Genomic DNA, 27036 nt, shown 5'->3' on the forward strand with positions numbered 1-27036 from the left:
GACATGCTGCTGCTGCTCTGAAGCTGCATGTGAAGAACTAGAGGCCTTAAAGTCACATGAGCGTCGTGTTGGTTGATGGATGGACAGAAAGCTTTTGACAGAACATAGATCATGAAATAAAGACTTCACTTGGATCTTTGATGTGACTCTGAGCTGCGTATCATTTCCTCACAATCATCAGTCTCATGGAGCAAATAAGCTGGTTGGGATGAGACCAGACGACCTTCCTCACCTGATGAACTCACAGTAAAACCACCTGTGAAGGAGTTCACTGTGTTCACTGTGTTCTCTGCGTTCAGGCCGTCCGTCCGTCTGTATTGTTACTGTAGCGCCTCAGAGTTTTTACACGCCATCAAACAAACTGTGTCTTTCCCTAAAACTGGATATAAAACTAGGTGACATTTTGGAAACAGGACGCCGTTAATCTTTTAGTATTAATTAATATTTCCCTCATTGTTTCTGACCGTCATGTATTCTGTCACGCTTGTTTTAAAGAATCCACGTGTTTTAAAAAGTTTCTATCTCTTGTTGATGCTGGAAAGTGAATGTACCTCTAGAGCTGTAAAATGTGCCGGGGCTCTTATTGCTGTTGTTTGACGGTCTTCTGGCAGCCGCTGTTGTGGGAGGGAAACCCCCCCAACTCAGGCCAGAGACTAAGTGTCCGCCGTCTCCTTCCAGGTTTTTCTCTGAAGAGTCGATCTTCCAAAAAGGCAGCGGCAGACTTCAGAGTTCAGAGCAGTCCAGGTTTATTGTCGACAAAAAAGCCCAAAGACCTGAACGAGACCAAATCCTGGACAGTTCTGACTAAACGATGCAAAGGTCCCTTCTTTTCTAGCCCAACATCAGCAGAAGGATCTCATCTGCCTGCCCCCCAGCATCTGCACCCAGCCAGTTAGAATCCACCACACTTCACCAGGAGGAGTTTGTCCCTCTGGCCTGAATGTGACCGGATCACTTTGTCCTGCCGGGGGAATGATTACTGAGCACTTATTATTCTTATTGATCCCACAGCAGCTCCTGCTGACACCATCAGGCTCCAACTCTTCCTCAATACATGTTTTAAAAACAAAGGATTCACTTCACTTTACTCCGTTAGGTTCTGCTTTCCTCTGACGGCATGTTTTACAAACACAGTGTAAAAGGACATATTTAAAACTGAGTATGAAACGTGATATTTGGTTACATCCTGGTGACTTTGATTCATTCTCATTGATCGGTTACATGTTCCATCACCTTTGTTATCTGATCAACACTCCTGTCATACCGACCATCGTGTTACACATCGTTATCACTTCCTCCTCCATCAAATCAACACTTCATCAATACATCCTATTTACATCCTATTTACGAGAGCCAGTCTTGGTTTTGTCCGTGGTGTCCTCCGTCAGTCGTCGCTGGATGAAGCTCTCCTCTCCTCCACCTCCCAGTAACATGGTCCAGTCAGAGCCTCTCCACACACAAGCTGCTGCTGCTGCTTCAACCTCTCTGGATCATCAGGACTCAGATGATCCACTCCTGATGCCTCCACCTCACCACTCCCATCTGATGAGAGAAGAAGTCCTACATCAGTGTTTGCAGAGACTCCCTTCATCAGTGTTGCACACACATATTAGCTCATGTCAGTCACAGAGTTGTGATGTCATTCTTTATTGTGTCTGCTGCTCTTCCTCAGGTTTCTTTGATTTGTTTCCCCGTTAAACTTTAGTTTGGGGCCAGTTTCTCCTGATCCAGATCAAGCTCCTAAAAACAGGGTGTCATGTGCTGTAAACATTGTGAAGCATGTTTGGGGAAAATGTAGAGTTAGTGATGTTCGGCTCTATAAATGAAACTGACTTGACTACTAACAGTGTTTAGTACCTCAGAGTCTCCAGTCTGCAGTCTGGACTCTCCACAAGATCAGACAGCAGCTTCACTCCTGAATCCTGCAGCTCGTTTCCTCTCAGCTCCAGATCTCTCAGATGGGAGGGGTTGGACTTCAGAGCTGAGGCCAGAGGAGCACAGCTGACCTCTGACAGACTGCAGCCACTCAATCTGAATAAAGAATAAATGATGGAGCTAAAAATCCATATAAAATGCAGTCAGAAGTGTTGAGGGTTTGAATCTGCAGCTCAGCATCACTGTGTCCTCATCAATGAGCTTTTCCCTAAAAGGAGCAGAGAGACTTTCTCATTGTGTTACTGTGGATCAGCATCATGTCGACCTTCTACGGACAAATAACCATTAATAACATGCTGCTGATCTCAGTCAGGTCTGGAAGATCAATACTTTTCTGGTCTGAAGGATCAATATGGTTGATCAGACGTCGATCAGCACATTGGAACAGAAGTAGGAACATTTCTGCTTCAGGAGGTAAACGTGATCCATTTAAAAACAGATAATGATTCAGGGGATCTTCTGAATGTAGATGTGACCATTTACCAATAATTCTGAGCATGAACTCACTTTAACCACCAACAGAGGACATTTTCTACACTTTCTTCAACAAACACAGATCTGTTGTGGCTGCACACTGAATTTAATCCAGGAAACATGAAAATATGAACAAGAGGATATTTACATCTTTAAGGTTGTTAGTTATATATGAAGAGAAATGAGGTTCAGTTGTTAACTGAACACATCAGATCTACAATAGTGACAGAGAGTCAGTGAACTGACCTCAGAGTCTCCAGTCTGCAGTCTGGACTCTCCAGAAAACCACACAGCAGCTTCACTCCTGAATCCTGCAGCTTGTTCTCACTCAGCTGCAGATCTCTCAGATGGGAGGGGTTGGACTTCAGAGCTGAGACCAGAGGAGCACAGCTGACCTCTGACAGACTGCAGCGCCTCAATCTGAATAAAGAATAAATGATGGAGACAAACATTCATTCATAATATGAGCTTTTCCCTAAAAGGAGCAGAGAGACTTTCTCATAGTTACTGTGGATCAGCATCATGTCCACCTTCTACAGACATCATCCAAATGTCAGCACAACATTCAGACACCTATTGATGATCAATAACATGCTGCTGATCTCAGTCAGGTCTGGAATCAGAGGATCAGTTCTACATTGGTCCTTTAAACAGCTGCATTTAGAAACAGGCTCTGATCTCTGAGAGTCCCTCTATATATGAGTGAGTGTGTTCTGAAGATCAATGTCAGTGATCAGACATTATTGGTGAACACACTGAAATCAACAGAACCCAAAGAAATGTTTCTACTTCAGTGAGTAAACTTGATCAGTTTAAAACAGATATTAGTTCAGAGGTTCTTCTGGATTCAGATGTGACCATTTACCAACAATTCTAAACATTCATTCCCTTTAAAACTAAGAGAGAACATTTCCTACACTTTCTTCAAGAAGCACAAACCTGTTGTGACTGCTCACTCAACTCAGAAAGGAAATGTACAACTTCATGCATCTTAGTTATATATGAAGAGAAATGAGGTTCAGTTGTTAACTGAACACATCAGATCTACAATAGTGACAGAGAGTCAGTGAACTGACCTCAGAGTCTCCAGTCTGCAGTCTGGACTCTCCAGAAAACCACACAGCAGCTTCACTCCTGAATCCTGCAGCTTGTTGTTACTCAGCTCCAGATCTCTCAGATGGGAGGGGTTGGACTTCAGAGCTGAGACCAGAGGAGCACAGCTGACCTCTGACAGACTGCAGCACCTCAATCTGAATAAAGAATAAATGATGTAACTTTAGAAGACGATGTTCACTGAATCATTCAGCGTTTAATAATCAGCTCAGAGCTGAAGAAGGTTTAGAACGGAGACGTTTAGTAAATCTCCAAACAGCTGAACCCAACAGGATGCAGGTTAAACAGTGTAAAATACAAACAGTGACACTGAGCTCTCATTAATATTCATGACAACGTGCTGCTTCTTCAGTAAAGACGCAGTGACGTCACCTCTTCAACTCTGCAGCTCCACCAGTGGCTCCATCTCTACAAACTCATGTTGTGCAGCCAAACACAATAAAAACCCTCAGAAACTGATTTAAGATTCGACTCCAGATCCCAAACTTCTGAAAGATGCCAAAGATGTCAGGATGGATTTAGAGGAAAAGACACTTTAGCATTAACATACTGAGTGTGGTTCAGTATCACCAGTTTAATAATAGCAAGAATAATAATAATAATTTCACAAGTTTAACGTCACCACAACCTTCACATCATATTAATCTGAGCACAGAAGTCAAACGTGGTGTTTAGTACCTCAGAGTCTCCAGTCTGCAGTCTGGACTCTCCAGAAAACCACACAGCAGCTTCACTCCTGAATCCTGCAGCTTGTTGTGACTCAGCTCCAGATCTCTCAGATGGGAGGGGTTGGACTTCAGAGCTGAGACCAGAGGAGCACAGCTGACCTCTGACAGACTGCAGCACCACAATCTGAATAAAGAATAAATGATGGAGCTAAAAATCCATATAAAATGCAGTCAGAAGTGTTGAGGGTTTGAATCTGCAGCTCAGCATCACTGTGTCCTCATCAATGAGCTTTTCCCTAAAAGGAGCAGAGAGACTTTCTCATTGTGTTACTGTGGATCAGCATCATGTCGACCTTCTACGGACAAAAAACCATTAATAACATGCTGCTGATCTCAGTCAGGTCTGGAAGATCAATACTTTTCTGGTCTGAAGGATCAATATGGTTGATCAGACGTCGATCAGCACATTGGAACAGAAGTAGGAACATTTCTGCTTCAGGAGGTAAACGTGATCCATTTAAAAACAGATGATGATTCAGGGGATCTTCTGAATGTAGATGTGACCATTTACCAATAATTCTGAGCATGAACTCACTTTAACCACCAACAGAGGACATTTTCTACACTTTCTTCAACAAACACAGATCTGTTGTGGCTGCACACTGAATTTAATCCAGGAAACATGAAAATATGAACAAGAGGATATTTACATCTTTAAGGTTGTTAGTTATATATGAAGAGAAATGAGGTTCAGTTGTTAACTGAACACATCAGATCTACAATAGTGACAGAGAGTCAGTGAACTGACCTCAGAGTCTCCAGTCTGCAGTCTGGACTCTCCAGAAAACCACACAGCAGCTTCACTCCTGAATCCTGCAGCTTGTTGTCACTCAGCTCCAGATCTCTCAGATGGGAGGGGTTGGACTTCAGAGCTGAGACCAGAGGAGCACAGCTGACCTCTGACAGTCTGCAGTCCTTCAATCTGAATAAAGAATAAATGATGTAACTTTAGAAGACGATGTTCAGTGAATCATTCAGCGTTTAATAATCAGCTCAGAGCTGAAGAAGGTTTAGAACGGAGACGTTTAGTAAATCTCCAAACAGCTGAAGCCAACAGGATGCAGGTTAAACAGTGTAAAATACAAACAGTGACACTGAGCTCTCATTAATATTCATGACAACGTGCTGCTTCTTCAGTAAAGACGCAGTGACGTCACCTCTTCAACTCTGCAGCTCCACCAGTGGCTCCATCTCTACAAACTCATGTTGTGCAGCCAAACACAATAAAAACTCTCAGAAACTGATTTAAGATTCGACTCCAGATCCCAAACTTCTGATAGATGCCAAAGATGTCAGGATGGATTTAGAGGAAAAGACACTTTAGCATTAACATACTGAGTGTGGTTCAGTATCCCCAGTTTAATAACAGTAACTAGAAACAGTTCCTGAATAACTGCAGTGTGAATGCTGCTCTGCTTCCATCTGGTGGCTCAAACGTCACTAATGAGCTGCTGCTCATCAGCTGTCACTCTGTGCTCACACGCAGCTCTTTTCATTGAGATTTCTTGAGATTGAGATCCAGGTTTTACTCAGAACGGTACGTGTCGCGGCCATAACGTGTGGCCCAGTGGAGAGAAGAGGGTCTGCTGAACACGTACATGTAGTTTGAGGTCTCTACCTTTAAAATGAGAGAACTGGAGCAGGTTAGAAAAGTCTTAGTTTCTGCCTCCCTCCTCAACTTTCAGCTCTCACTTAACATGGCGGTCAATGAGGCAGTCGGTCGGCACTCCCGTCGCTCCGAGGCTCGTAGCGGGAGCTGCGTACGTTTCTGCGTGTTCTGAGTCACATCGCTGTGTCGGCAAGGATTTTCCCGACGTTTTGATGCACAAATGGTGAGTGTGAGTGACACACTGAGGGCGTGAGAGCGTTTTAAAGACAACATTTCCAGGCGAACTTTCCGCTCCACATACACACTCATTATAAAATGTGAGAAGGAGGGAAAACGGCACAAAACTAAAACTGTGATCTTGTCAAAACAGTAGATCACAGAGCTGAACCGACACCACCGTGAGCAGCAGGAGACTCTGCTGAAGATGAAGATGTGTCATTTGTTTGGACAAAGTTGAAAAATGACCTCAATGTCACAGTTTTAAAAGTCCAAACTTTGTGGGTTTGGTCAAAGATTTCAGAGCCAAAATAACATTAGAGTGAATGAGGGGGTTGAAGTGGTTTCCTGGTGCTTTGGGGCCGAAAGTTCAAAAACCGTGAGTCCGACAGCTGAAATGGTCACAGGCTCTTAAAGAAGACACATTTCTCTACGTTTTGATGTATAAATTGTGTAGAAAAAGTTGAAGGTGTCGACGTTAAAAGGGCTGAAGAGAGAAAATTGTTGAAGAAGCACAAAGGCTGAGTAGCAGCAGGTGGTGACATCACTGATGACATCACCCACTCTAGGCAGCGCAATACACACTCATTATAAAATGTGAGAAGGAGGGAAAACGGCACAAAACTAAAACTGTGATTTCGTCAAAACCGTAAAAGATATCAAAAAGCTGAATGATGTGGAAACAGCTGAATGTCTTGTGACCTGTTTAACAGTTGAATGGAGTCTCTAGCTGAAAGTATGAGGGAGCTATAAGCTTTCTAAGTGGAGGAAGTTGAAGAGAATTTGAAAATTCCTCCCAAAAAGTTCAGTTTTAAAGAAAAGTTTAAATATTGTAAAAAGTTTCAAAGGTAGAATTGTGAAAAGTCAAAGCTCCCTAGAGACCGACGAGCTGAACACTTTGATGTTGGAACCGTTTCTGTAGCTCAAAGTGTGGAGCAGTTGAAACGCTGCAATGAAGAATAAAACAGGATATCAATAGTGTGAATGCTGCAACACAGCATTCACACTATTGATTTCACAAGTTTAACGTCACCACAACCTTCACATCATATTAATCTGAGCACAGAAGTCAAACCTGGTGTTTAGTACCTCAGAGTCTCCAGTCTGCAGTCTGGACTCTCCAGAAAACCACACAGCAGCTTCACTCCTGAATCCTGCAGCTCGTTCTGACTCAGCTGCAGATCTCTCAGATGGGAGGGGTTGGACTTCAGAGCTGAGGCCAGAGGAGCACAGCTGACCTCTGACAGACTGCAGCGCCTCAATCTGAATAAAGAATAAATGATGGAGACAAACATTCATTCATAATATGAGCTTTTCCCTAAAAGGAGCAGAGAGACTTTCTCATAGTTACTGTGGATCAGCATCATGTCCACCTTCTACAGACATCATCCAAATGTCAGCACAACATTCAGACACCTATTGATGATCAATAACATGCTGCTGATCTCAGTCAGGTCTGGAATCAGAGGATCAGTTCTACATTGGTCCTTTAAACAGCTGCATTTAGAAACAGGCTCTGATCTCTGAGAGTCCCTCTATATATGAGTGAGTGTGTTCTGAAGATCAATGTCAGTGATCAGACATTATTGGTGAACACACTGAAATCAACAGAAACCAAAGAAATGTTTCTACTTCAGTCAGTAAACTTGATCAGTTTAAAACAGATATTAGTTCAGAGGTTCTTCTGGATTCAGATGTGACCATTTACCAACAATTCTAAACATTCATTCCCTTTAAAACTAAGAGAGAACATTTCCTACACTTTCTTCAAGAAGCACAAACCTGTTGTGACTGCTCACTCAACTCAGAAAGGAAATGAACAACTTCATGCATCTTAGTTATATATGAAGAGAAATGAGGTTCAGTTGTTAACTGAACACATCAGATCTACAATAGTGACAGAGAGTCAGTGAACTGACCTCAGAGTCTCCAGTCTGCAGTCTGGACTCTCCAGAAAACCACACAGCAGCTTCACTCCTGAATCCTGCAGCTTGTTTCCACTCAGCTCCAGATCTCTCAGATGGGAGGGGTTGGACTTCAGAGCTGAGAGCAGATGAGCACAGCTGACCTCTGACAGACTGCAGTCCTTCAATCTGAATAAAGAATAAATGATGTAACTTTAGAAGACGATGTTCACTGAATCATTCAGCGTTTAATAATCAGCTCAGAGCTGAAGAAGGTTTAGAACGGAGACGTTTAGTAAATCTCCAAACAGCTGAACCCAACAGGATGCAGGTTAAACAGTGTAAAATACAAACAGTGACACTGAGCTCTCATTAATATTCATGACAACGTGCTGCTTCTTCAGTAAAGACGCAGTGACGTCACCTCTTCAACTCTGCAGCTCCACCAGTGGCTCCATCTCTACAAACTCATGTTGTGCAGCCAAACACAATAAAAACCCTCAGAAACTGATTTAAGATTCGACTCCAGATCCCAAACTTCTGAAAGATGCCAAAGAACAAAAGTCATCTCCAATATTTCTGTTAGGAACAGTGGAGTCATAAAATCACAGCTTCTTCAGTTTAAACTCTTCAGTCACTAGAAGCATCATAAAGCTTCAGAAACATGTTGGAAAAAGAAAATCCTGAATATATTTGTTATTGTCTGATAGTTGAAACAGAGATTATTGATCTGTTCTTTGTATGCATGTCTTTTTTATTACCACTTATTTAAACCATGACGGGAACATGAGATGAAAATCAGCTGTTTAAGAGGTTCAGAGTGAATCCTTCTGTGCACATTGATCTTTATTACAGTTTGAAATGTGCAGCTCAACATTTCTCTGCTGCAGACAATGGACTAAACCACTGAAGAAGAAAGCAGACTGAAACAAGCTTTTATGGTCTTTTAATGCATCTTCTCTTCAGCTTGAACTGTTTATGTTCTTGTGCTTTTATCATCTTTTACCTGCAGTTTAATGTCTTGTTTCTATTGTGCTTTCTGTCCCTGGAAGCACTTTGAATTGTGTAGCTGCCATTGAAGTCAGCTTTGTAACTGAAGTTCATTTAATTACTTTTGAGTTAAAAACAGGAATGATTTAGTTAATAAATAGATGTTTTGTTGTTTTATATAAATAAGTTTAAAGGATTCAGAAACACACAATGGTGAATATTGTAGAAAAGGGAACCTTTCTGTTTACCTTGTTGGGGTCAGGTCAGTTTTTGTAGACGCACTATATCAATCACCACATGAAGCGACGCAGTGATTGTAATGGATGCTGGAAAACATCCACCTTCAAAAGACATGTTAATGATGAGTCTGACAGGATGAAGCTTGCACTCAAAGCAGTCCTTAAAGATGTAGCAGGGACTGGGTCAGGACAGCACCTGGTAGACTGACTGTCATTCAACAGTCTATATAATTGTTGATCAGGTGTAGTGGTGAACATCGACCTGTTTCTGCTACGACGACTCATGTTGCTGTCAGCATCTAAGACAATGGCTGCTCTACCTGAGGTGATGTTGTTGTTAAAGAACATTTAAAATCCCTCACATCCAGTTGAAGATATTTGGCTCAGGCCTTCACTGACAGAGGCAGGACTGAGATACCGGTGTATGGAAATGAGCTCCTCTTACATCTTCACTGACTGAAGGACCAAACAGTGACTCTGTGGAAGCTGCACAACCGTCCTGTCAAACACTCCATTTATCACCTTTTTCTCACAAATGTTCAGCTATTTGGAACAAAGAGATCATTTCTGAAGAAACTTCTTCAGGTGTTTAAAGTGATGAACTACTATGATAAATTCATGAACTGACCGCAGAGTCTCCAGTCCACAGTTTGGACTCTCTAGTCCAGCAGACAGCTGCTTCACTCCAGACTCTTTCAGCTGATTAAGACTCAGCTCCAGCTCTCTCAGATGGGAGGGGCTGGACTTCAGAGCTGAGGCCACGATTTCATAGTGACTCTCTGAGAGAGAACAGCCAGACAGCCTGTCATGAAACAGAAATTACAAAGCATCATATTATAAAAGAGGACACCTGATATTGATATCATGCATGTGATGACGGAATAGTTTAACATTTCCTGATTGGAGCTTTGCTTTGACATCACACCTCTGCAGTGCAGCATTTGTTTTACCAGGGCTGTATGAGGCCTCCATCACCCAAAGGAAGGTAGATAGAAGAACAGCAACAATATTACAATTATTAGAAATAAGCAGAAGGCTGTGATCATTTATTTGACAGCTAGAAAACAAAACCAACTGAAGAGTCAATGTTTTCTTTTGTTGTCAAAGTATTTGAAACAACTCAAGAACAAACAGATCACTATTTTAAGAACTTACCGAACTTTTCTGCAGTTCCTGACAGCTGGAATCAGCCTCCGTCGTCCCTCCTCTGATGTGTTGTACTTCTCCAGGTCAAACTCATCCAGAACCTCCTCTGACATCTGCAGCATGTAGGCCAGAGCTGAGCAGTGGATCTCTGAGAGTTCCTTCTCTGATCTGTTCTCTGACTTCAGGAACTCTTGGATCTCCTGATGGACTGAGTGGTCGTTCATCTCCGTCAGACAGTGGAAGATGTTGATGCTTCTGTCTGGAGAGACTTCGTCCGTCTTTCTCCTCTTCAGGTTGTCGATGGCTCTCTGAATGACTTCTGGACTGTTGTCTGTCTGACCCAGCAGGCCTCCTAAGATCCTCTGGTTGGACTCCACAGAGAGGCCATGAAGGAAGCGGACAAACAGGTCCAGGTGACCATTTTCACTTTTAAAGGATTTCATCATGGCTCTCTTCAAGAAGACATCCAGGGATGAGTAATGGTCAATGTCATCATCATCATCATCTTCATCATCCCAATCTTCCAGGAATGAGTCACACTTATCTTCCAGGAATGAGTGATCCCTACCTCCCAGGAAGTCCTTCAGCACCTCTGTGTTCCTGTTGGTGTAACAGTGGAACATGTAGACTGCAGCCAGAAACTCCTGAACGCTCAGGTGAACGAAGCAGTAGACCGTTTTCTGGAAGATCACACTCTCTCTTTTGAAGATCTCGGTACAAACTCCTGAGTACACCGAGGCCTCTGTGGCGTCCAGACCGACCTGCTCCAGGTCTTCCTGGTAGAACATGATGTTTCCTTTCTGCAGATGTTCAAACGCCAGCCTCCCCAGCTTCAGGAGAACGTCCCCGTCAGCCTCCATCAGCTCCTGTGGACTCGTCTCATGTCCCCCCTCGTACTTGTGCTTCTTCCTCTTTGTCTGAACCAGCAGGAAGTGTGAGTACAGGTCAGTCAGGGTCTTGGGCAGCTCTCCTCTCTGGTCTGTAGTCAACATGTGCTCCAGAACTGTGGCAGTGATCCAGCAGAAGACTGGGATCTGACACATGATGTGGAGGCTCCTGGAGGCCTTGACATGTGAGATGATCCTGCTGGACAGATCTTCATCACTGACTCTCCTCCTGAAGTACTCCTCCTTCTGGGCGTCAGTGAAGCCTCGTACCTCTGTTACCCTGTCAACACATGCAGGAGGGATCTGATTGGCTGCTGCAGGTCGGGAAGTGATCCAGACGAGAGCCGCTGGAAGCAGATTCCCCTTGATGAGGTTTGTCAGCAGCACGTTGACCGACGACTTCTGGGTGACGTCAGAAACGACCTCCTCGTTGTTGAAATCCAGTGACAGTCTGCTTTCATCCAGGCCGTCAAAGATGAACAACAGTTTACAGACGGCGAGCTTCTCTGCGGTGACCTTCTGTAACGTTGGATGGAAAACATGGAGCAGCCTGAGAAGACTGAGCTGCTCGTCTCTGATCAGGTTCAGCTCCCTGAACGAAAGCAGAACCACCAGACTGACATCTTGGTTTTCCAAACCCTCCGCCCAGTCCAGAGTGAACTTCTGCACTGAGAAGGTTTTTCCGACGCCGGCGACGCCATTCGTCAGAGCGACTCTGATGGGTGTCTGTTGGTGAGGTAAGGCTTTAAAGATGTCCTGGCACTTGATTGGAGCGTCATGGAGGGTCTTCTTCTTGGAAGTCGTCTCCAGCTGCCTCACCTCATGTTGGGTATTAACCTCTTCGCTCTGCCCCTCTGTGATGAAGAGCTCAGTGTAGATCCTGTTGAGGAGGGTTCCACTTCCTGCTTCATCACTTCCTGCTTCATCACTTCCTGCTTCATCACTTCCTTCAGTCACACGTTCACATCTCCTCCTCAGGCTGATCTTATGTTCATCTAGAACCTCCTGCAGACCACCATTCACTAAAAAAGAGAAAAAGATTGAAACAAAGCAAAGACAGTTTGACGATGTGCTGGTTGTTTTCATGACCCATAAAAATGATGAATATAAGAAAATGAATAAAGTCCACTTTTGGAGTTTTTCCCTTGTTTCCAGTGTCTCTCCTTGTCTGGGTTTGTGTATTGTGTAGCTCCTTTGCTCACTCTCCCTGCTGAACACCTGTGCTCACCTGTTCCTGGCCTGTTACTGTGTTCCCTTGTGCCTCAGGATAACCCTTCAGCTGCCTTTCTGTCCTCCTGCTTGCATCCAACGCTTGTGCAGCTCCAGCCTGCTCACAGCATCCACTCTAACTACTTTGTCCTCTGCCATCACCAGCCATTCACCTCTCAGATTCATCTTATGACTGAAGCTCATGTAGTTATGGTCAGTCACTGCCTATGTACATGTCTTTTGTTTGTCCTCCACCATAGTGTTTTAGCCCGGAGCCCTTTCTTCACCCAGGAGCTGGTGCAGCTTCTTGTTCAGGACCATTGTGCCTGGATTACTCCAACTCGCTCCTGGCTGCTCAGCCTGCACGATCCATCTGACCTCTGAAGCTCATCCAGAATGCAGCAGCCGGCTGGTTTCAACCTTTCCAAGTTCTCCCACACAACACAGCTCCTCTGCAACCTGGACTGGCGACCGTTGGCCGATTCAAGTCCCTTGTACTTGCATATTGTGCTGCCAATGGGTCACGCTCGTACTATTTCCAGAACATGATAAAACCAGACCCCCCAGCCCATCCACTGTGCCCTGATGATTGGGGTGCTACTCCCTTACTATCTTCAGATCTGAATATTGACTTCTGTCTGAGTCAGGCATCATTAATGTAGTCTATCTGAGTTCTACTACACTGTAAAGAGGACCTCCTTGTCTTTCTAGTGATTATACACACATGGGGTTCTGTTGTTTCAAAAGGGCAGGAACAGAAAAATAACCTGTTTTAAGGCAGTGAGTTGTTTAAGTGATGACATTTATAAAGAAGTATTTCTGTTCTCCATCAGGATGTTGTTATATTTGATGAGGATGGAGAGAGCCGGGCAGTAGAGCAGCTTTTACATTTAGTTTTGTTTGTTTCCAAAATTCATAATTTTAAATGTGATTACTGTTAAAGTGTATTGTTTTATCATTGATAGATTGCTGCTTGTAATGTTCTCTTTGTGGAAAAGACTGACAACGTTCACTACAAGGAATATTTCACTAAAAATTTCATCTTTGAGAAAAAGTCTTTTGATATGTTTTACATCCCAACTGCTTAAATGATGTAAATTATATTCAAAACCTTTTTTTCCTCCAGGTCTGAGGAGGATATGAGGGGGGACCAAGCTACTGCTCAACAAACTCAGAAACTAATCACTATTTTCATTTTTGGGTGGTCTGTGTCTTTACAATGAATCAGGATGGATTTGTTCACATGTAATCTAATCTTCAGCCACACCCACGGCTGTATGACACAACAGATGTTAGTGAGTCCAGACCAGTGACAGATGGACAGTCTTACTTTGTTCACAGCTGCTCTGACTGACTGTCTGCAGTCCAGGTGTTGCTCTGCATCTGTCTGCACACTGGGGACAGGAAGAGCCTCCAGATGAAGCACACTGGTCCCAGTATGAGGTGATGCACTGTCTGCAGAACCAGTGTCCACAGCTGCTACCGACTGGATCCTTCAGGACGTCCTGACACACAGCGCAGCTCCTCTTCCTCTTTCTGTGGACACATTTCTTTAACTAAAATCATTTGCTGGCTGTTGTTGGATAAAAAGCATTTGGTCAGTACTGCGTAGAATCTCAGACGGCCGAGGACAACAGTCAAAGTGTTACTTTACAGTTTGAACTCAGCATTCAGCCTGGAATGAAAATGGAAAATGAATTTTCTTTTCCTCTCAGTGATCTGCCTGTCGTTTATCATTACAAACTCTATTTCACAGTAACATTGATTTTGAATAGTTCTAAATCTTCACAGGGACACTAACGCTGAGCGACAATGTGGGAATATTTTCTTGGAGTCAAACTTCTGAAATCGAGGTTCTCAGGTGTTTTTCCAAAGAAATAAAACCAGATTCATCTCAGCTTGAAACAGTTTCTGCACTAATAGTTCTGCATCTTAAACAGACATCTTTTAGCATTTTGTCTTCACCATCAACGCATCAATTCTATCAGTCTGTCAGTTTACAGTAAAAAACAAAGTCTCTTACTTTGTGTCTGAGGGTCCAGGTTCATTACTGAAGTGTAGAGGTTCACGTCTGGACCGGTCACTCTTCAGAGACAGACAGCTGGACACTGCAGACTCTGCTCTCTGCCTGTTGTACTGAACTCTGCAAACACCAGCATGTTTTGATTCACACCACATGAATCCTTGATAAATTCTCTGATAATAAAACCTTACAGGAAGCTCTGGCACAGCATGGACACAGACAGAAGGGAGGCTGAGGGACGGCAGCACCCTCTGAAATCAGGTTTTCTAAAAGCCATCGGCTGATAAAAAAAGTTTAGCTGCAGTGTTCAAACTAGAGAGTCTTACTAGGATGTGGGCTGCATGTTAGCACACAAGCATTTGCCTTGTTTTCAGTCCGTTTATCATCATATGTATTAGTCCATCACTAGATCTATATGATGCAGACTCTAACGTAGACTCAGTGAGGTCAGAGGAGATGGGATGATAAACCTTTCTTTGATCCTGAAGCCCACTGATGGAAAATGACCAAACATGAGCAGCAAATACTGGATGAGTGTGTAGCAGCTCTCTTACTTTGTGTCTGAGGGTCCAGGTTCATTACTGAAGAATAGAGGTTCAAGTCTGGACCGGTCACTCTTCAGAGACAGACAGCTGGACACTGCAGACTCTGCTCTGTCCTCCTCTTCCTCCACACACACACTCATCTTCAGGACAGGAGTCAGTCGGAGAGGTAAAGCAGGAACACTGACTGTGAGAACAGGAAAGAAACAAGCTTGTTCAAGAGCCACACCGAGACTGAGAGAGCAGGAAGTAGCTCTAATCTCTCTCTGCACACACACACACACACACACACACACACACACAGTTTACAGTGTAATAAAAGCAGCCAGAGCTCCACCTGCTCTCTGTTCATCTGTTCAATAACACAAAATAACACTCACCCTGCCTCAGCCTTCACTTCTCCTCCTTCTGCTCCGTCGGCTCAAAATGGAGTCTGAACTAACTGAACACTTTCACTTTCAGGGTTCCTCCCCCTTCTCTACTTACAAGAAGTCAGGTGACTTCATGTCTGTGTGTGTGTGTGTGTGTGTGTGTGTGTGTGTGTGTGTGTGTGTGTGTGTGTGTGTGTGTGTGTGTTGTTTTGTCTTGAATCAGTCTGAACCGAATGAGTGTGTGTTATTGCTGCCAGGTAGACGTGGTGTTGTGTTGAAGTTTTAAATGAGTGCCTGCAGGATCTGACAGGATGTCCACAGTGCACAGCAAAAATTGGAGAGTACTTTTTCCAGAGTGAAAAATATTTTCCTCAAAAACAGTAACTTCTAATCATTTAGAAGTGAAATCACTACCTTAGGACGCTAGAGTGGGAGGAAATATTCAGAGGAAATTCTCCTGGAGTAAAATGCATAACCACGCCCACTCAGGATCCTTAAGTTTAGTTTCTGACGCCATTACTATTTTTCACACGTGGGAAGTAGTGATGTTCCATACCACCGATTTCCTTTCCGATCCGACACTGAGTAAAATTCAGGCTGGTATCGGCGACACCGACACCGACACCTATATTTTATGCGACTACACCTAATATGTCTTTTAAATCTAAAAAAAGAAGTGTATTTCAAATCATAGCTTCCTTAAGAATATAAGGCAGAGTCATTTGTTAGTTTTTTTATTTATTTTAAACTCTGAAGTATATTGAGGTAGCGGCCTCATTTACAATATAGCCGAGTTAATACAACAATAGAAAAACCAAAGGGAGGACACAATCATACAAAATATGTGAAAATGGGGTTTCTGTGAAACAAAGAAAATGAGTACAATTATAAAAACATTCAAATAAATTCTTCTTTAATTATTAAGAACCACTATAAAGATGCAAACTTGCGTCTTAATTCACGTTACATGGACATGTTAACATGTAAATAGTGAACATGTGAATAACACAGCATCCAACACTGACACTGTTGTTCCTCATTCACAGGTTCTTGTTCAGGAACAACTCACACACTGGGACTACGCATGACGCACTTACCCAGGCGGAAGAAAAAGTAGTTCCCACCAACCGCGTGTCATTTAGACAGGATCTCAGTAGTTTACTTACTTTTCACCGTGTTCCTGTTAAGGATATACATTACCTCAAATGACTGAAGTATCAAAAGTATCGATATTTTGATTTGAGAATCGATTTTAGAGCATAAAGATCCGGTATCGGAGGTGTCGATATTTCAGGATCGATCCGCACTCAGCAGAGGAGCAACTGTAGGAACTTTGTTACTTCATATGATGTCAAATATCAGGGAAGTTTATTTCTTGTATTATTTCTTGTCTGCAAGGTAAAACTGCGAAGTATCATTCCATCTTTCAAGTGTTAAAGTGTAGGTGTAGCTTTAGTGCAGCCTGTATCTCAGTGTTAGAAGCTAATGTTAGCATCCAGCTTTTGAACATTGTCCTGCCACTGTTGGGGTGTATCAACGACAGGTGGGTTTTTGTGGCAGTTAATATTTTCTTATTCCGTTTGTGTTTCCACTATTTATCAGGGCTCCAGACTGCGAGCAAAAATAAGACCTTTTTTGAGTGTACGAGGTCGAATTTCAAGTTGTTGCGTTGGTGCCATTGAAGGACGATCTTTCAGCTGTTTAGTTTCCGCTTTAACCAGCACGTGCAGCTACTGTGTGAGCTATAGTGGTTGAATGTAGAAGTGTTCTTTCTTCCGTGGCTCTGTCAGTCTGTCCCTGCCTGGTGTGTGTTCCTCAGCAGAGTCAGAGGGCTGACTCAGACTCACTTGATGATCAGAGCGCAGGTGCAGCAGGAGCACACTGAGCCGGTGAGCTAGCCAATTACATGGCTAACGCAGGAGTATGGCTACAGAATTAATGAATTATTGATCACAGTCGAGATTTTAGATGACTACGTGTTTACTGTTCTGTCTCGACTTACTCTATCTTGTCTAAAGATCGAACAGGATTTCAATCTGATGTTTGGTGATGCAGTCTCTGCCAAGTTTCTGGAGAAGTGGCCTACTGTCTACAAGCAGAAAGTCCTTGAACAGAGTCATGGCCTCACACAGACGGGCGAGCTTCAACACCTGGTTCAAAATGCTGAATCTACAACAGAAGTGGAGAATGGTATGCTGGAGGGATATAATGATTAATATACTATGTGCTTCTGAAACTTGGAGTGGTCCATTTAGAGGTACAACACCACCTTGATAACCACGGTGCTACCTTTTGTTTTTCTTCAAAGAACTGTACAATGACTGTCAGCCGTCTGTAAAGACTTGTTTACCATTTATTTTCCTGTACTTTCAGGTCGGGGCAGTGACATGTCATCCCTTCTGATCCTTATCCACCTTCTGCCACCATCACCTCATGGCCGCAAGAGACCAAAGCTTGTGAAGTTCATCGAGGCAAGATTAGCTTCCAGCTAAACGAGGATTTCTATTTTTGAAATAAAGGTCAAATGATGTCAAGATGATTCTCTGAAATTGTACTCAAACTGTCTATTCATAATTTCCAATGTATACTATTGGACATCGATTCATTTTATTAGCTGACTAATGAAGTTTGTGTGTAACAGACGGGCATCAGCATCCAGGGGCATCTGGACAGCATCACGGAAAGCCTTCAACCCTATCTGCTTGCTGTGGGCACCAAGAGGAGTGTGATTCACAAGTGCTTCATTGTGATTGACAAACATGCCATACCTTGTAAGTCACCAGACTGGCTTTCCTGTTTTGATGAGCTTTTTAAAGCTCATTTTGTCTTTGGTGCCTCGTACAGCCACGACCCGGTAAACATGTGCCACTTCTTGCAGACCACCATTTATGAAATAGATGTTGGTAACACAAAGGTGAATCCTAGGGTTGCAGAGCTGAGGGCTCGGATGCTGCATTGAGATGGACTGTGTGTGTTTTATTTTTGTTATCTGCATATTTCAAGAATAAAAGGTGCTTGTTAAGGTACGGTGGCTGATTTATTGACTGAGCTTACGGATCATCATTCATTGTATCATTGTGATTCAGTGAAAAGCAAATCTACAGTAAGTGAAATACACCTGTGTTGAATGAAATACGTCTCTGTAATGAACGAATACGTTTCTATATTGAATGGAATCCATCTCTAAACTGAATGAAATACATCTCTACATGAGTAACTTTTAATTCTATAGAGAGTAAAATGGGTGTAGAGTTGTTTTTATTTAATACTATGTAGAGTGAACCGTCATCACGTGGAGTAAAATATTAACACTAAATAGAATTAAATTAACTCTAAAAAATCTACTCTGCTCTCAGTATTTTTTATTCTGTTTAGACTGGGACCAAATGGAGTCTTTTTTAGAGTAACATTTTCTTCAATTTGAGGAAAATATACTCTACAAATGTTCCTGTGTACTAGCCAATAACAGACTAACATTCTGGATTTATACGTTATCATATCTTTACCTCTTGTGCTTTAATTAGCAGCAGCGTTTATATCCACACCTAAACACCAGGATGTTTTCATTTCCAGCTGAAGATATATAAATATATATATGATTCAGAAGGAGAAATAAACTTCTCTGCAGTTTTGTGGTTAAAATCCTTTTTAAAATCAGGTGAAATGTTTCAGCTCTCACCTGTTTATTACGATGGAGACTTAAAAAATAGTCTTAATATGGTGATTTAAAGATATTATGGCTTTCATTTTTTAAATATCAACATTTATTCTTTGTGAAATATGACTTTAATCTCAAAGTATGTACAGTTAGTGAGTATTTAAAGACCGTCTGAATGTGGCGTCTCTGATCTCTGAACTTGGTGCCGAAAATCTTTCTTTTTGTTCTTTAAATATTTGACTCACTAAAGTGATGAAACACTCTTGTCCAGATATTACGACTTTAGGAATAAATGTTTAGAGAACAAAGTATTAATACACTATTATTAAACACAGTACTTTTAGACACAAAGTAAACAAACTGTTGTTGAAATATTGAAGCTTTGTTTTCCAATAATTGTGAAATTATTCTCTAAATACTGAAACGTTCTCCAAACACGACGCCGTTCTTCCAGAAGTATTAAATCTTGATGCGGTTTCCCACTGCGGCCTGTGATTCTTTATCAGCGCTTTGGTGGAAACGCTGAGCGACCTGCTGCGTGTCCGGCTGGTTTCAATCCAAGACGCACCTGCACAGGTGATCGGACACCTGGGGGGAGAAAAACAAGTCAACGGGGAGATCAATAACCAGGTTACTTTGATCTGTAGAAACACCGTTTATCAGGAGTCCTCGCTGTTAGCGGCTCAGGTGATGTCACCTGTTGGGGGCGGGGCCAGAAGTGTTTTGTACACGTGACATGAACGACATGAACTCTAATGAGTTTCATTTAAAGAATGTTTTGTTTACTAAACTGCACTGTATGAAGTAACGATGGAAATATATAAATGTTCACATTCTAAACGGCCTTCTGTACAGCTAATAAAGATCAAACTACAGGCGTGTGGTGCCTTCAGGCGTTGGTGTGATCATTTGACATGAGGACATTCAGGCCTCTAGAGGATCTAAAGGATCTAAAGGATCATGTAATCATATAAACGTGCAGGAAAGAATCCAACATGTAAACATTGTTCAGACATTTTACGAATGTTTTCTCACATTGCAAACACTTCTGGAACATTTTAAAGTGTTTGTAGGACTTTTTTAAGTCACTTATGGACAGATTAGGAATCATTTTCACACATTTGGTGAATATTTTTCTGAGAATTTCATCAAATCTTTCAGTCGTTTTACTAAAACCTTTTGGAAATGTCCTCATATTTTCCACCCTTTTTTTCAGACATTGTACTATTCTTTAGTTATTATTATTATTATTTAGTTTTTAAAACCACACAAGGAGAATTTACTGATATTTTTCACTAATTTTTGGGATCATTTTTGCATATTTGCAGATTTTTTTTCTGAAAATGTACAAACACTTTTCAGATGTTGAACTTTTTGATAAGATTGAACATATTTTAGTATTTATATGGACAGTTTACTAAAACTCTTCTGACGTTTAAGCATTTTTATGGACAGTTTACTAAAATTTCATTTTTTACTTTTACACTTTTACAGATACATTTTGTTTTTCAGACATTTTACTAAATATTTTTTAGGATGTTGTACTGTAATCTTTATCGGATAACTTTTAAAACCTTTTCAGATAATTTACTGATATTTTAACAATATTTCTCAGGATCATTTAATATAATATTTCAGAAATTATACTAATTATTAAACAATTTTACTAATATTGTTCAGAAAATGTACTATTATTCCCAACATTTTACTAATAATTTGAAGAACACTTTTCTGCGTTTACATGGTTTTACACCAAGGGGAACCTGGGCGCAACACAAAAAAGATGACTCCCCCTCTTAACTCGACAGACGCAGCTCAAAACAAGGTGGTTTTACTGAGGAGTAACTTCAGGGGGAGATTTGACCAAAACAAAACATCTTATTAACCCTTGTATGGTGTTCGGCTCTGTGGGACTCATATTGATGAGTCTGAGTTTGAAAAAATGATCAATCGTATCACTTTTCTTTTGATAAAGAACATGAAAACAGATTAAATCGGGTCCAAACAAGGGTTAAACACATCAGCAACATTTCCTAACCCAAGAAAAATAACCTTTTTAAGCACTTTGGTTTCACTCTGCGCATCACATCTGGTTTGCACGCACTGTGTCTAGTGTGTATCACACTTTGTGTTTAGTTTTTTACCTGCAACATTTTCTACATTTTTATTTTGCTTATTTGTTTGTTTGTGTTCATGGTGGAGCTCACTTTTACTTCTTTACTATTGTAGCACCACAATTTCCCCCCGGGATCATAAAGTCTTTCTATCTATCTAGAACACAAAAGGAAATACAGGCCTCTTACCTAAGTGCCTGCCAGAAAACACAGGGGGAAACAGAATCGGACAGAAAAACGTCTTTACACCTTTACAACTGAAGAGCTCATCACAGGTGAAACCCACAGGTGATTCGTCAGGGTCCCATTGAGAGCTCAGAAGGAGAAAGGAGTGGGTACGTCTCCACAGGTGCCCCTCTTTAAGATGGACCCCATCAGGTCCTCAGCCAATCCGGAGGCACCACCTGTAATTCAGATAGCGGACAGGTACAGGGCAGCGCCACCCTCTGGCAGGGAGGACAACAACACGATGAGCTGGGTCATGACATATGGACTGTTTACTAACTCTCCAAATGTTTTAGCACAGTGAAGTCGTGGTTTTTGGACATTTTACTGACACTTTCTACGAATATGTTTAGGAAACCTTTTTGGACAATCTACCAGTAACTTTTATAAAAGCTTCCAAATAATTTACCAACACTCACCCATTATCTTTTACATTTTTAGGACATTACATTACTTTTTGTTTTACATTTAGGACACACGTTTCAGACATTTCACTGTTTTCCTGACTTTTTGGACTTTGTACAAGTTTTAAAACCTTTTCAGAGAATTTACTCATTAAGTTTTTTAAGAGTTTTTACACGCCATCAAACAAACTGTCTTTCCCTAAAACTGGATATAAAACTAGGTGACATTTTGGAAACAGGACGCCGTCCAGCAGTCCAGGTTTATTGTCGACAAAAAAGCCCAAAGACCTGAACGAGACCAAATCCTGGACAGTTCTGACTAAACGATGCAAAGGTCCCTTCTTTTCTAGCCCAACATCAGCAGAAGGATCTCATCTGCCTGCCCCCCAGCATCTGCACCCAGCCAGTTAGAATCCACCACACTTCACCAGGAGGAGTTTGTCCCTCTGGCCTGAATGTGACCGGATCACTTTGTCCTGCCGGGGGAATGATTACTGAGCACTTATTATTCTTATTGATCCCACAGCAGCTCCTGCTGACACCATCAGGCTCCAACTCTTCCTCAATACATGTTTTAAAAACAAAGGATTCACTTCAGTTTACTCCGTTAGGTTCTGCTTTCCTCTGACGGCATGTTTTACAAACACAGTGTAAAAGGACATATTTAAAACTGAGTATGAAACGTGATATTTGGTTACATCCTGGTGACTTTGATTCATTCTCATTGATCGGTTACATGTTCCATCACCTTTGTTATCTGATCAACACTCCTGTCATACCGACCATCGTGTTACACATCGTTATCACTTCCTCCTCCATCAAATCAACACTTCATCAATACATCCTATTTACATCCTATTTACGAGAGCCAGTCTTGGTTTTGGCCGTGGTGTCCTCCGTCAGTCGTCGCTGGATGAAGCTCTCCTCTCCTCCACCTCCCAGTAACATGGTCCAGTCAGAGCCTCTCCACACACAAGCTGCTGCTGCTGCTTCAACCTCTCTGGATCATCAGGACTCAGATGATCCACTCCTGATGCCTCCACCTCACTACCTCCATCTGATGAGAGAAGAAGTCCTACATCAGTGTTTGCAGAGACTCCCTTCATCAGTGTTGCACACACATATTAGCTCATGTCAGTCACAGAGTTGTGATGTCATTCTTTATTGTGTCTGCTGCTCTTCCTCAGGTTTCTTTGATTTGTTTCCCCGTTAAACTTTAGTTTGGGGCCAGTTTCTCCTGATCCAGATCAAGCTCCTAAAAACAGGGTGTCGTGTGCTGTAAAGACTGTGAAGCATGTTTGGGGAAAATGTAGAGTTAGTGATGTTCGGCTCTATAAATGAAACTGACTTGACTACTAACAGTGTTTAGTACCTCAGAGTCTCCAGTCTGCAGTCTGGACTCTCCACAAGATCAGACAGCAGCTTCACTCCTGAATCCTGCAGCTTGTTGTCACTCAGCTGCAGCTCTCTCAGATGGGAGGGGTTGGACTTCAGAGCTGAGGCCAGAGGAGCACAGCTGACCTCTGACAGACTGCACCACATCAATCTGAATAAAGAATAAATGATGGAGCTAAAAATCCATATAAAATGCAGTCAGAAGTGTTGAGGGTTTGAATCTGCAGCTCAGCATCACTGTGTCCTCATCAATGAGCTTTTCCCTAAAAGGAGCAGAGAGACTTTCTCATTGTGTTACTGTGGATCAGCATCATGTCGACCTTCTACGGACAAATAACCATTAATAACATGCTGCTGATCTCAGTCAGGTCTGGAAGATCAATACTTTTCTGGTCTGAAGGATCAATATGGTTGATCAGACGTCGATCAGCACATTGGAACAGAAGTAGGAACATTTCTGCTTCAGGAGGTAAACGTGATCCATTTAAAAACAGATAATGATTCAGGGGATCTTCTGAATGTAGATGTGACCATTTACCAATAATTCTGAGCATGAACTCACTTTAACCACCAACAGAGGACATTTTCTACACTTTCTTCAACAAACACAGATCTGTTGTGGCTGCACACTGAATTTAATCCAGGAAACATGAAAATATGAACAAGAGGATATTTACATCTTTAAGGTTGTTAGTTATATATGAAGAGAAATGAGGTTCAGTTGTTAACTGAACACATCAGATCTACAATAGTGACAGAGAGTCAGTGAACTGACCTCAGAGTCTCCAGTCTGCAGTCTGGACTCTCCAGAAAACCACACAGCAGCTTCACTCCTGAATCCTGCAGCTCGTTTCCAAACAGCTCCAGCTCTCTCAGATGGGAGGGGTTGGACTTCAGAGCTGAGGCCAGAGGAGCACAGCTGACCTCTGACAGACTGCAGCACCACAATCTGAGTAAAGAATAAATGATGGAGACAAACATTCATTCATAATATGAGCTTTTCCCTAAAAGGAGCAGAGAGACTTTCTCATAGTTACTGTGGATCAGCATCATGTCCACCTTCTACAGACATCATCCAAATGTCAGCACAACATTCAGACACCTATTGATGATCAATAACATGCTGCTGATCTCAGTCAGGTCTGGAATCAGAGGATCAGTTCTACATTGGTCCTTTAAACAGCTGCATTTAGAAACAGGCTCTGATCTCTGAGAGTCCCTCTATATATGAGTGTGTGTGTTCTGAAGATCAATGTCAGTGATCAGACATTATTGGTGAACACACTGAAATCAACAGAACCCAAAGAAATGTTTCTACTTCAGTGAGTAAACTTGATCAGTTTAAAACAGATATTAGTTCAGAGGTTCTTCTGGATTCAGATGTGACCATTTACCAACAATTCTAAACATTCATTCCCTTTAAAACTAAGAGAGAACATTTCCTACACTTTCTTCAAGAAGCACAAACCTGTTGTGACTGCTCACTCAACTCAGAAAGGAAATGAACAACTTCATGCATCTTAGTTATATATGAAGAGAAATGAGGTTCAGTTGTTAACTGAACACATCAGATCTACAATAGTGACAGAGAGTCAGTGAACTGACCTCAGAGTCTCCAGTCTGCAGTCTGGACTCTCCAGAAAACCACACAGCAGCTTCACTCCTGAATCCTGCAGCTTGTTGTCACTCAGCTGCAGCTCTCTCAGATGGGAGGGGTTGGACTTCAGAGCTGAGGCCAGAGGAGCACAGCTGACCTCTGACAGACTGCAGGACCTCAGTCTGAATAAAGAATAAATGATGTAACTTTAGAAGACGATGTTCATTGAAATCATTCAGCGTTTAATAATCAGCTCAGAGCTGAAGAAGGTTTAGAACGGAGACGTTTAGTAAATCTCCAAACAGCTGAAGCCAACAGGATGCAGGTTAAACAGTGTAAAATATAAACAGTGACACTGAGCTCTCATTAATATTCATGACAACGTGCTGCTTCTTCAGTAAAGACGCAGTGACGTCACCTCTTCAACTCTGCAGCTCCACCAGTGGCTCCATCTCTACAAACTCATGTTGTGCAGCCAAACACAATAAAAACCCTCAGAAACTGATTTAAGATTCGACTCCAGATCCCAAACTTCTGAAAGATGCCAAAGATGTCAGGATGGATTTAGAGGAAAAGACACTTTAGCATTAACATACTGAGTGTGGTTCAGTATCACCAGTTTAATAATAGCAATAATAATAATAATAATTTCAGAAGTTTAACGTCACCACAACCTTCACATCATATTAATCTGAGCACAGAAGTCAAACCTGGTGTTTAGTACCTCAGAGTCTCCAGTCTGCAGTCTGGACTCTCCAGAAAACCACACAGCAGCTTCACTCCTGAATCCTGCAGCTTGTTGTGACTCAGCTCCAGATCTCTCAGATGGGAGGGGTTGGACTTCAGAGCTGAGGCCAGAGGAGCACAGCTGACCTCTGACAGACTGCAGCACCACAATCTGAATAAAGAATAAATGATGGAGCTAAAAATCCATATAAAATGCAGTCAGAAGTGTTGAGGGTTTGAATCTGCAGCTCAGCATCACTGTGTCCTCATCAATGAGCTTTTCCCTAAAAGGAGCAGAGAGACTTTCTCATTGTGTTACTGTGGATCAGCATCATGTCGACCTTCTACGGACAAATAACCATTAATAACATGCTGCTGATCTCAGTCAGGTCTGGAAGATCAATACTTTTCTGGTCTGAAGGATCAATATGGTTGATCAGACGTCGATCAGCACATTGGAACAGAAGTAGGAACATTTCTGCTTCAGGAGGTAAACGTGATCCATTTAAAAACAGATAATGATTCAGGGGATCTTCTGAATGTAGATGTGACCATTTACCAATAATTCTGAGCATGAACTCACTTTAACCACCAACAGAGGACATTTTCTACACTTTCTTCAACAAACACAGATCTGTTGTGGCTGCACACTGAATTTAATCCAGGAAACATGAAAATATGAACAAGAGGATATTTACATCTTTAAGGTTGTTAGTTATATATGAAGAGAAATGAGGTTCAGTTGTTAACTGAACACATCAGATCTACAATAGTGACAGAGAGTCAGTGAACTGACCTCAGAGTCTCCAGTCTGCAGTCTGGACTCTCCAGAAAACCACACAGCAGCTTCACTCCTGAATCCTGCAGCTTGTTGTCACTCAGCTCCAGATCTCTCAGATGGGAGGGGTTGGACTTCAGAGCTGAGACCAGAGGAGCACAGCTGACCTCTGACAGACTGCAGTCCATCAATCTGAATAAAGAATAAATGATGTAACTTTAGAAGACGATGTTCACTGAATCATTCAGCGTTTAATAATCAGCTCAGAGCTGAAGAAGGTTTAGAACGGAGACGTTTAGTAAATCTCCAAACAGCTGAAGCCAACAGGATGCAGGTTAAACAGTGTAAAATACAAACAGTGACACTGAGCTCTCATTAATATTCATGACAACGTGCTGCTTCTTCAGTAAAGACGCAGTGACGTCACCTCTTCAACTCTGCAGCTCCACCAGTGGCTCCATCTCTACAAACTCATGTTGTGCAGCCAAACACAATAAAAACCCTCAGAAACTGATTTAAGATTCGACTCCAGATCCCAAACTTCTGAAAGATGCCAAAGATGTCAGGATGGATTTAGAGGAAAAGACACTTTAGCATTAACATACTGAGTGTGGTTCAGTATCCCCAGTTTAATAACAGTAACTAGAAACAGTTCCTGAATAACTGCAGTGTGAATGCTGCTCTGCTTCCATCTGGTGGCTCAAACGTCACTAATGAGCTGCTGCTCATCAGCTGTCACTCTGTGCTCACACG

The 27036-nt window shown here is 42.1% G+C and overlaps 2 protein-coding genes across 12 annotated transcripts in view; one reads left to right on the forward strand and one right to left on the reverse strand.

Annotated features, from left to right (window-relative positions):
• Nucleotides 1–729: 729 nt before the first annotated feature.
• LOC139221357 (NLR family CARD domain-containing protein 3-like) overlaps nucleotides 730–27036 on the reverse strand; it is a 37058-nt gene continuing 10751 nt past the window's right edge. For 3 of the 10 annotated variants that reach the window (XM_070853297.1, XM_070853295.1, XM_070853294.1), the window contains 10 exons: nucleotides 26302–26475; nucleotides 25504–25677; nucleotides 24788–24961; nucleotides 23958–24131; nucleotides 4999–5172; nucleotides 4201–4374; nucleotides 3486–3659; nucleotides 2656–2829; nucleotides 1858–2031; nucleotides 730–1542 (listed from right to left, as the gene is read on the reverse strand). In XM_070853297.1, the coding sequence (XP_070709398.1) occupies nucleotides 1530–1542; nucleotides 1858–2031; nucleotides 2656–2829; nucleotides 3486–3659; nucleotides 4201–4374; nucleotides 4999–5172; nucleotides 23958–24131; nucleotides 24788–24961; nucleotides 25504–25677; nucleotides 26302–26475 (1579 nt within the window). In that variant the 3' untranslated portion in view covers nucleotides 730–1529. Of the gene's footprint in view, nucleotides 1543–1857; nucleotides 2032–2655; nucleotides 2830–3485; nucleotides 3660–4200; nucleotides 4375–4998; nucleotides 5173–7164; nucleotides 7339–7994; nucleotides 8169–9836; nucleotides 10011–10363; nucleotides 12264–13780; nucleotides 13987–14473; nucleotides 14594–15027; nucleotides 15203–15395; nucleotides 15514–21805; nucleotides 22845–23159; nucleotides 23334–23957; nucleotides 24132–24787; nucleotides 24962–25503; nucleotides 25678–26301; nucleotides 26476–27036 lie in introns of those variants that run through there. The other 7 variants (XM_070853303.1, XM_070853300.1, XM_070853301.1 and 4 more) reach the window with 6 other exon arrangements.
• On the forward strand, nucleotides 16790–18408 carry LOC139221360 (uncharacterized). 2 transcript variants are annotated; one of them, XM_070853306.1, is made up of 5 exons: nucleotides 16868–16929; nucleotides 17177–17275; nucleotides 17405–17576; nucleotides 17760–17857; nucleotides 18028–18408. In XM_070853306.1, the coding sequence occupies exons 2-5, from the start codon at nucleotides 17237–17239 to the stop codon at nucleotides 18343–18345; spliced, it is 627 nt and encodes a 208-aa protein (XP_070709407.1). In that variant the 5' UTR covers nucleotides 16868–16929; nucleotides 17177–17236; the 3' UTR covers nucleotides 18346–18408. The 2 variants fall into 2 exon arrangements, 1 of the variants encoding a protein (XP_070709407.1); XR_011585881.1 differs by having other exon boundaries at nucleotides 16790–17275; nucleotides 17760–17905.

Source organism: Pempheris klunzingeri, chromosome 21 (assembly GCF_042242105.1).
Source record: "Pempheris klunzingeri isolate RE-2024b chromosome 21, fPemKlu1.hap1, whole genome shotgun sequence".
NCBI classification, from domain to species: domain Eukaryota; kingdom Metazoa; phylum Chordata; class Actinopteri; order Acropomatiformes; family Pempheridae; genus Pempheris; species Pempheris klunzingeri.